General features: G+C 38.3%; 1 protein-coding gene and 1 non-coding gene across 2 annotated transcripts; both read left to right on the top strand.

The window, feature by feature from the left end:
• The first annotated feature begins 2,913 nt into the window (after nt 1–2,913).
• On the top strand, nt 2,914–2,987 carry TRNAV-AAC (transfer RNA valine (anticodon AAC)). Its single transcript has one exon. It is a non-coding gene; the product is annotated as a tRNA-Val (tRNA).
• A 302-nt stretch (nt 2,988–3,289) lies between these two features.
• LOC131328018 (protein TUNICAMYCIN INDUCED 1) lies at nt 3,290–6,890 on the top strand. The gene is made up of 3 exons (XM_058361137.1): nt 3,290–3,540; nt 4,772–5,119; nt 5,989–6,890. Exons 1-3 carry the CDS (start codon nt 3,418–3,420, stop codon nt 6,808–6,810), a joined length of 1,293 nt encoding a protein of 430 aa, XP_058217120.1. The 5' UTR covers nt 3,290–3,417; the 3' UTR covers nt 6,811–6,890.
• The last annotated feature ends 4,288 nt before the right edge of the window (nt 6,891–11,178 follow it).

The raw sequence follows: 11,178 nt of genomic DNA, 5'->3' as shown, positions 1-11,178 counted from the left end.
AATACTTTTTTTTTAAACCGTCAATGGCCTTATATGGGGGTATGTTTCTGGTACAAAAGGGACTACTGTTAGTCTGAAATACAATGGACATTTTTAGTTCCGTTCTCTCTAATTTTTTGGTATTTTCGGTTGAGAAATGATTTTCATACTCCTCATTTATCCTTTTGAACTCCTTTTTTTTTTTTTTTTAATCTTTATCGCCATAACATTACTAAATTGCCCTTTTGTTCTGCGTTCATTTGCACAGTTTTACTATCGTAAATGAAATAATATCACCTCTTTGATGGACCATTATTTTTTTTAGAAAAAAATGCTTGCATGTATTTGCTTTGAAGTGGTAAAACGAAGAGTACTACGTACTGCTCCATCATTTTGACTTAGAGCAAATTTTCCTAACGCGGCAAATGGAGAGTGGATGCTTGGAACCTAACACTCACCCACATAATTGGAATTAATTTTCTTTGACTTGATTGGTCTTGATTTTTTTGGTCGGTGATCTAGGTATTAGCTAGGGTTGGCAACCGGCGGGGCCGGGTGCGGGTGGATACCACTATCCCCGTCCTCGATCCACCCACTCGTACGTACCCAACTCCCATTCTCGGCCCAATCTCCACCGGAGTTTTTTTTTAACCACCATCCTCACTCCAAACGGAAAACGTACTGAAACCCCTGTGGAGAATCGGGAATCCAAACCTTAAAAAAAAGAGTTAAAATAGCTTCATTACTATGGAAAATGAAACATAATTAACCTTCATAAAAGTTAAACATAATTAACACATGCATATCCATCTGCTACCTGTTCTCCAAAGCTTTTGAAAATTATTCCCGAATCCCCTAGCTACGTACCCCATTTAGGGCGGGCATGCATTAATTGGAGCAGGTAGGGGTTGGATTGGCTGAAAAGGCCATCCCTAATATTAGCTAGCTGCATGCATTTAGTGATTAAGGAGTTAATGTGTTTGGTTAATTTCCACAACTTTTCTAGTTACCCTTATCATATGGCACAAACTGGAGCTTAGAGTACAAAAGTAGGTGAGTTTGGACAAACTTCTCGAAAGACTTTTTGGAGTGCGCAAAATGTCTAAGTGTTGTCTTTAACGTAAAGACAATGAATTTAGCCTTGCAACATATTTAGCCTTAACAAATTGTCTTCTACTCAAAGACACACATTTTTTTGCGAAATGATCAAAAGGTTCATAAAAAGTTTGTCCAAATTCACCCTGATAAGAAGGAAAATGGTAAATGATTAACTTTTTTTTTTTGGATGAAAAACATATTATAATATTCCATGTGAAAGTTCTTTGATTCATAATGATTAGCGGACGCCGTGTCCAAAAGCACGTTGAGTCATAATGTGTCTCAATAATTTCAATTAGCTACGTACCTACTAAAACCAACTGCTAAATGAGTACTGTCAGTTGAGATGTTTTTTCGTTTGATCATAATAGGCAACATTTAAATAGGGATATATGAGAGAGAGAGAGAGAGAGAGAGAGAGAGAGAGAGAGAGAGAGAGAAGAGAGAGAGAGAGAGGAGGGAGAGTTGGACTAAGATCAGAGAGTGGGAGAGTAGGGAGAGTTTTCTTCGTTGGACTGAGATATCGATATAACCAAGAAAGGTTTAACTATAAAGTGCGGTTGCCACTTGTTAGAGAGTACTCCATCCAAGGGTGCACAGGGAATTAGGGAGATGTAGAAAAAAAATTAGGTAGAACCCTAAATCGTGGTTAGAACGGTGGTTAAACAATAGTTAACGTATCTACCAAATAAATTGATATTTCAAAGTTCGTTAAGTAAAAGCGTTGGTGGAAGATAATTGAGGAAAGGTGCCAAATTTTGGCTCTCCCACCACTAAAGCAGTTTGGCCAAATTATGGTTTAAAAAAACACTGTAGCATGCTAAAATTCGGCTTTGGCACCCATATAATGGTTCCACCGTGGGCGTAATTAGCTAGACCCAAATTCAAAATCCAAATAAGCATCCATTTTCTAAAGAATACCATTTATGATTGGGCCCGTCAACCCAAACCTTAAACAACGAATGGCACAAAAATAAGGGCCTGTTTGGGAACAACCAAAAACACGTCCAGCCCACTTCTTTTCCGTTATTTGGTCTCTTTTTCTAAAACCACGGTCTAAGAGGTGTTGAATAGGCCGGGCCGGCATGAGCACGACACGTTTAGGATTGGCACAGGACGGCACGAATATTAAGATGGGCTGGGCTGGGCCGTCGTTTTGAAGCCCAAGACACGACACGGCACAAAGCACGGTATGGGCACGTACGAGGACATAACATAAATGTGATTTTTCTAATTTTAAAAACGTACTAGTGAGAAACATCCAAAAAAAGTTATGCCAATAGGGAGTATACCATATAAATATTATGATATTATAGTATATATTAGTGGAAAAGTATTTTATTTTTTTATTTTAAGAAATGCAAATAATTGATATTGAGTATGTGCCAATTTAGTTTGTTGTATTCAAACTATAATGATGCATTTGTTATTTATAAGTTCACTCATTGTATAACAAAGTTTTGTTTAATATTTATATATTTTAATTTAAATGTGCTAATTTTAATTGTAATTATTTGGCATTGAATTTTTCTTTCAATTTAAAAAAAGTGATGGCACTTTTTTTAGAAGTACTTTTTAGTTGCCCAAGGTATTTGTTCATGGACACGAGAATCGACAGGGTATGGCAAGACATGGCACGGCCTATCCGACACCTCCACCGCTATCTTAGTTTCATTTTTGTTCGAGTTCAGACACTTTTTTTCACACAAAAAAGGTAAAGGAAGCAATATAAAAATATTTTGTTCGAGCTCATAAATTGATTTTTGGTGCTTGACAAACATTTCCAGGATATTAAAAGATAAATTTAAAAAAAAAAATTTATTTTCCAGGCAAATTGGTGTCGTGGTGTAGTTGGTTATCACGTCAGTCTAACACACTGAAGGTCTCCGGTTCAAACCCGGGCGACGCCAATCCAATTCTCTCTTGAGCTTTTACCATAGCTCAAACAAGACGACGTCGTTAAAACCTCCATAGCCAAGGTCCTTTTTCGGACGCCTTGACGACGTCGCACGACTTCAACCGTCTTTCCCCGCAACTTCCACGTCATCCCAACGAACCCCGTCCCGTCCTCCAACCAATCCAACCAATCGAAAACTTCCACGTCAACCCCTACAATCACTTCCTCAACCCCCATTGGCCCGTTAATTCCACGTCATCATCCCAAACGAACCTCCACCACTCATCCAGAAACCTCCACAATTATTTCCCCAATTTAAAACCCCACGGCCACGGGAAAAAAAAAAAAAAAAACATTAGTAAAACATTCCCTAAATTCTTCTCATCTTTCATCCAAATCCATAATCCAAACTCTCTCTCTCTCTCTCTCTCTCTCTCTCTCCGATGGATCGCAGATCGTTGAATTTCGCAACGGTGTGTTTGATACTGTTTGCGATCCAATCGTCGTCGACGACGGCTCTGATTTCCACCCCCGACCTCAATCCACCCTATCCCAAAGCAATCTCTGTAAGTACATCTGCTCTTGTTGTTTTCATCTTAATTTTAGAGTTAATTTTGTTTTTATTCCGTAAAACTATCCACATTTTGTTTACTTCGTCTCTAAGCTATGTAAATTGTAAACAACAATTTTGTCCTCAATTTTTTGATTACAATCTATTTCGTCCAGCAAAATTTCGTCCAATTTCGTCCAAAAGATTGCAAATCGGAAGCTTCAATGTTTTCCCCTGGCATCCTAATCAATGAAACGACACGAAATGTAGTCTATTTGGACGATTTTTTATTATTCGGTTTTGCAATCAAACGGTGCCGTTCGGCTGTGTGGAACTTTTAATACGTTCGTTGATTTTGTCATAGGGTTGGTTAGCTGATTGGGGATTTCGGTAATTCCGTAATATTGAGAACGGATTGTTGAAACATTTTCTGCTATGTGACCCTTTTTTTTGGAAACGGCTTGTCTGCCGTTTTTGGGCTTGGACTGCATTCACGCGGTACGGCCAGTTGCGTCCTCATTTCGGGTCAATTTTGATGATTGGATTCGTTCATGCTGCAAAGCTTGATGAATACAACACTCATGTGAAAAATCAAGTCAATCGGATACAGAATACCATCTGATTAAAGCACGTCTACAACATCTTCGTACTTTAGGGTCAAACGGAGAAAGCTATTCGATTACAAAATACAACAGCACTCGTGTAAAAAATCAAGTCAATCGGATACAAAATAATATCTGATTAAAGCACATTTATACCATCTTCGTGCTTTAGGGTCAAACAGAGAAATCTAAATGATTACAAACGTCAGAAAGTTTCATGCTTCTTTTTTTTTTTTTTTTTTCTGACGAAATGATTTTCCTGATTTTGCAATCAAACGGAGACTAATATGTAATTGTTGGGGAGGTTTACTTTTCTTTATATTTTAGGTATTGGGTTTTATTCGGTAATTTAGGGTCACGCTGAGTTAGAGCATCTAATCCTCATGAAAATGGAAATTTAAGTCGAAAATCATGTTACAACTCTCTCCATTGCTTGACTTAAGCCTAAATCAAATTGCATTTATCTCAAATTAAGGGGACTTAATTCTTTACATTGTTGTCTGATGGCCATTTTTCAGCTTTGAATTCACAACTGTGGCATCAATGAAGCTTTAATCATATTGCTCGCTATTACTCAAACTTTGTGGCTGGAGATGGTCTGAGATGATTGACGTCTAATTTTTATTTGGACTTGTGTTGTTTTAGGATCTTAAAGAAGCGATTGTAAAGGGGTTAGGGTTTCAAACGGAAGACTTCAAAATCACTGGTTTTGATTTGAGAGACGTGTTGGTAGGTCAGTCAGTGGCCTATGAGTTCGATGTTGAAATTGATAATAAGGTTCTCCCATTTAGGCTATTGGAGGATGTGAACAGATGGGATTACGTGGATTTGCCTATATTTCAGGAGGAGGGTTTAGTGAGATCAGGTGATGAGAATGGGTTGGTTGAGAGACGGAAAATGGAAAGTGGGTTGCCCGTTTTGTCTCCGTTCCAACTGGCAGGTCCGATGGAGTTGTGGATACAGGATGCCAAAGATATGAGGCTTTCGTTGCCGGTAAGTTAATGAGTCATTTGCTGGAATTATGGTTTGTCATTTTGTTGTGTTATGTGAGTCATCTGTATTTCTTGTTGATATGTTTGCATCATGTCTGAGTTTGGGATTGAAACATGAGACATTGTTTAATCATGTAATGCAGAATCAGAAGTTCATTATGCTGACATGCTGTCAATGGAATTACCGTTCACCTAGTTGGTGATGGTTGCATTTATTATGTGCATTTGAAAGGGTATTCCATGGGAACTGGCATTTTTCGCGCCGGAGTGCTTAATGTTTTGTGCTCTCACTTATGGACTCAACTTAAATTTGATAACAAGGTTGCTCGTATTATGGTCAGATAGTGAAGATTTAGCTGTGGGGTTGGATCAAATCTTGTGAATATATTGATGGAGCGACAGGAAAAGACGAAGTACAAAGGCTAAACTTATTCTTTGATTTCACTGTCCTTTTCTTGATAAGTACCTCCACGAATCCATGATACAAACATAGGCTTAGATGGAAACCTGGGTTGGAATTTAATCTATTGCCTTTGCTATGTGGGTTGTGATCGTGTTGGTTCACATTTCTTGTGTGCCATTACCAAGTGCCATCCTCTATGCAATGTAATTAAAAGACGGACTTTTAATTAAACAGCAATTGGACAAAAGTATACTTGTTCATTACCAAGTGCCATCCAGTTTTAGCATTTCGATCAAAATTAGCTTAATTTACAGTCATGGATTTAAGTTTTGCAAGCAATCTTCAGTATTAAACTGGCAGATTTCATCATTGATTTTTTGTTGCTTGTATCCTGATCTTGTACAGAGCTCTTCTAATAACCCTTTCGAAATTGATAATTAATTCCTGCTATTCCTTTTATTCTACAGCATGACGTGGATGCCGGTGTCCTTAAAAAGGTGATCTTAGCAGATGGAGCCGTGGTTACGGTAAAAGGTGCCAGATCGGTTAGCCTCCGTCACCCAATTGAACTCCCACTCCCCCTAAACATCACCCACAGCAGTTTTGCATCCGGTCTTCTCTCTCTGGCAGAACATCTCCGTCACACATCACGCACTCAAGGCGCCCCTCTCCTCTCTCTCCGCATCGTTGGCCCCACCTCCCTCACTTCCCCTTCCTCATCATCACCTTCTTCCAATAACAGGCTTAAACTCAGGCGCCTCGCCCCAGGCCTTGTGGAGCTCTCTTCACCATCCAAGACAAAATCTTTTGAGCCCATCTCAGCCACTGATCTACAAGGAGAAGTAAATACCCTTCTGACTCCAGATCAGTTCACTACTCTATGGCCCCTTACTTCGATCAATGGGTCCAACTCCAATCTGCGTGGTTTTGAGGCATTGCTTTCTTCCGTGTTGGGACCAAAAGCCAACGAGGAAGGCTCTTTCAAGTTGCTGAAGGCGGATGTGTCCGCTCGGACCTTTGTGAAGATGGGTTTTGGAGTGGAGAAGTTGAAAGAAGGTGATGGGCATGAGTTTGAGGGTTTTCCAGAGTGGAGGACAAAGCCGGAGACTGTGAGGATGCATTTTGAGGTGTTGGCTAAGGTTGACGGAGACAAGGTTGTGCCGGAGAGGGTGGTGCAGGTTAATCCGGTCGAGGTGGAGGACAGCGTAGCACCGAACGTGCTTACTGGGAACGTGACCATGTCGAAGGTCCCTATTGTTCACCCTCCCCCAAATCCCTTCACATTGTAATCTGTTGGATGGATTGATTTTTGTATCAAGTTAAAGGAAGTGAAAAGTTGATAATCTTTTTTCTTTTGATTTTACAAAAACTTTAGCTAGTAAACTGTATAGAATGAGTTTGGGAGAGAGGGAAGGATTATTCATTCGGCCTCTCTGCTGTGACCTATTGAAAACAAATTGTAGCTGTACAAATTTATAATTCCGGGTTTGCCATTGCTTTTACCTTGACGTTGAGGAAAAAAAGACGGGGGCAGTGGTTGGACAAAAATCTCTCTCATAATTTTTTCCCAGAATTCAAGGCAATTTCAAGGTTAACGATTTTGACGCTTACTCGGGTGAGTCCTTGTGAGTAGTGGCGGGTCCAGTAACTTGATACGGAGGCACTAAGTAATGTCACTTATAATTTTTGTCCCCGATCAATCACAATTAATAGTTCGAAATTTAAACACTCATCATCGATTCATCATTAAGCATAAAGAGATATATACATATATAGATATAGAAAGAACGTATACGGGAAAAAACTTAATCAAAATAAGCATATAATCAAAAGTCCTAACAAAAAATAACCTTAATTATGACATATGATCGGCTTAACTCTCAAATTAAAGCCCAAAATCCACTCTCCTCAATAACTCTAATCTATACCAAATTTAAGGGGACTCCAATTTTTACAACAAATAGTTTTCCCTTGCAAATTTATAAATATGTCATTAATAAAACTTTTACTCAATTTTGTGCTTAGAATTGGATTTTCTCTTTAGGGTGTTCCATACCAAATAAAATTTGACTAAAAGTACGAGTAAGAGCTCAAGAGTCAAGACTCTCTGATATCGTAGTTGTAAAATGGAATTAACAGCATCATCATGTTCATGGGCCCAAAATCCAACAATGAGATGTAGAGTGTTTTAAGCTGGCCCAAAAAGCCTACATATTCAATCGTCGAAAACTAAACACACACACACACACACACACAGAGAGCAGTATAGATGGACTCGAAGTTTATTCACTTTTCAAGTTTATACGAGTCATGCTATGTGTACCGACAGGTTTGTAGGAAAACCGTACCGATCGGCCGTGCCGGGCCGTCTCCGGCCACCGGACGGCCGATCCGAGCCGTCCAAATTTTTTTTAAAAAAAACCTATGTACATGAAAAAAGGGTGTTTAGATCAAGCACCATACACACATCGAATGCCGTTGATTCCTGAGAAAGCCCCTCGGTTTTTTTTAAAATTTTTTTTGGACGGCTCGGATCGGCCGTCCGGTGGCCGGAGATGGCCCGGCACAGCCGATCGGTACGGTTTCCCTACAAACGGTCGATACGTATATCATTAACGGAGCAAAATTATATATCTTCTCATCCAGGCAGGCATGGCGGGCTGCGGGCATATGCTTGTCAGTGGGCAAAGGCAAGACATAACAAGGTGGGACATGTCAACGGATAGGGAATGACAAAATTGTTTCTATCGGGCTTATAATTAAAATTAGTAAAATGATCTCTATTCATTTTCATGATCAAGAAAAAGAAAAAAAAAAAACCCTTGATGTGGTCGAAAGCAAAAGGGCCCGGCTAAATACAACTGCGAATTTACTACATGCAGCACCCAAGCAAAAAAGTGCATTTCCCAATATAAATGAACATCGGCGATCAGAATCGATGCTCGGCTGAGATGAATGAATTTATTCCCAGTACATAGTGGCATTACCAATGTGGCGTTGTGGTTACCATTTGTGTGTCTTCCCTCTCCATTTTTTATTTATTTTTAAAAAAATGTACTTGTTTTTTTTTGTGTGTGTGTGGTTTTGGTGTATTAATTTTCATACTAACAAAAGCATATCTGGACTTTGCCTATTGACCCAAATGGGTATCCGAGACAACACGAAAAAACAATAAAGTACTGTCAAGTAAGGTCACAATATATCATCATCATTTTGCACTCACTGGTAGGTAAACTATTGAATTTTATCCTAAGTGCCAAAATATCCCTAGGAAAAAATAACGATTATTGAACATAAAAGTGTCTCGAATGGCATAATCAAAACTACAAAATTCTAAAGTTAGCAATGTTAATTTAAAATATGGCTCACAATTGTATAATCAAACTTAGCAACTTCTTAACCAATAATCAAATTAAAAAATGATATTGGCACTCCAAAAATTGATAGTGGCACTCCAAAAAATAAAGGAAAGTAACTTTGATATTGGAGTACCTTCATCAATTTTTAAAATGTCAATATCAGTTTACATCAAATCAAATTTTGGGTATTTAGGTAAGCAAAACTATCAATCTTTTTTCTTTGGATAACTAAATTTAATGAAGACCCCCCTCTCTCCCTTCCCCCCCAACCACCCCCCCCCCCCCCCCCCCCCCCCCCCGGTTCTCTCTCCCTCCTTCCTTTCCTTATTCCACCTGCATTTATTCCTAACTTTCTCTATCTCTTTTTGAAAATGAATTTTTGATTATCGACTCAAAATAATCATTGTCAAATCAAAATAATCATTGTCAAATCTCCCCCCCCCCCCCCGCCTTTCCTTATTCCACCTGCATTTATTCCTAACTCTCTTTATCTTTTTTTGAAAATGAATTTTTGATTATGGACTCAAAATAATCATTGTGAAATTTCACAAGTAACCTATTCACTTCCATAAATATAAATAAGAAATCACACTGTTCACATATTCTTATTTTTCTTGCATGTGTTTGGGTTTAGTCCCAACTTTTTTTTTTTTTTCATTCAACCATTGATTAGATTTTCCTTCCACTCTTCCCACTTACTATACCCTGGTCAAATTTTTTTTAATAATATTATTTTTGCTTATAAAAAAAAATTTAACGTATGATTGCATGCAACCCAAAGGTATACCCAACAATCTACCCAATTAATTTCCTGCCTAGTGGGTCCCCTAAGATTATGTCATTGTGGTATGGGTTTGGTATTTATCCAACTACTACTTGAGTACTAATGCATTTATTGCATGTGGTAACTAATGACTAATGAGGATATCTGTTTTGGTCATGGTCAAAATTAGAGAGCAGTCCATTATGAAAATAAAGAAAACGAGTGGAAGGAGGCTGCCAACCGATATTTTATTTACCATCCCGGTAGGCGGTATCGCCACGTTGTTCTTCAAAATTCTTTTCACTCATTGATGTAAGATTCATTACAAAGAAAATTTGCCGAAGCAAATTTGCCTAATACAAATATGTGGTGGAAAAGTGGTGTCACGGGGCAATGAATTATCTCTCCAACCGACTGGTTTGCATGATTTCCTCTCCCCATGTTTTTATGAATTGGGGGCTCCAAAAATAGACTTCTATGTTAACTTAACAATGTGTTGACCCAATTTGATGTCACACTAACAACAAACTAAATGATATTTTTGATAACAACCAATGACATGCAACCTCGTATCAAGATCGGGGAGAGTAGCGTTTTACCCTATTATTATTATTTTTTATTTTTACTCATTTATTTTAATAAGGTCGATTTTTTTACTTGAAAACCGGTGTGATATTGACGCGTACAATCTTATTGTGAAGGCGTGGAGCTTATATATACTTATGAGCGACTTTTTAGAAGTGTTTTTGAGGTAGGCATGGCTACCCGTGTAGGGGTGCAATAAAAGGGTTTAGTGTGCAATCCGAGCCGTTCATCACTACAATTAATGGTCCATATTTGCTTGTACAGGTATGATACTCTCCCTACACCCTACCAGCTACACGTAAAAACATGTACAATACTAAACTGTTGTTGTGCACCCCTGCACCACAGGTCCCCGATTCCGTGAGTTTTGAGCCTTCTATATGTATATCGCTATCGTCTCTTAGCAGATAGAAAACAGAGCAATTACATGATGACTATGGACGATTTACGTCCAGAACCAGAAAAACGATAGAAAATCCTACTGTGAAGAGAGCACATATAATTATATACTACGAAGAACCCGGTAGTTGTTCTGTAATTCTCATTGAATTTCGTTTAAGTACTTATTTTCCATCTTACGAGATAGGTCATCATTCACAATACATCCCCTTTAATTCAAAATTTTATTTCAAAAATAAGTACTTATTTGAATTAGTGAAATATACCCGTAAGCCTAAAGCATGTGAAACCCTCGAATAAACGAATCAAGTCAGAAAGATCCCACAACGGGGCATGAGATTTTTCGTCGATTGTTGAGGTCATATATATAATAGTTGGCAAACGAGATACAATAATTATGAATTGGGAACAACTCACAACAGATTTTGGAGGTATTCATGACTTTTAGCCTGTATTATTTATTAGTAATTAAAAAGACAAAAAGCTATATTTGGCCAAATTTGAATTTTGAGTGTTTGTGTGGATTGTGTTTCACAAAACCTAAGTGGAAC

The sequence above is a fragment of the Rhododendron vialii genome, chromosome 5a (assembly GCF_030253575.1).
Source record: "Rhododendron vialii isolate Sample 1 chromosome 5a, ASM3025357v1".
NCBI lineage: Eukaryota > Viridiplantae > Streptophyta > Magnoliopsida > Ericales > Ericaceae > Rhododendron > Rhododendron vialii.
Note: the sequence above shows the minus strand (reverse complement) of the source record. Positions and strands in the feature narration are given on the sequence as shown.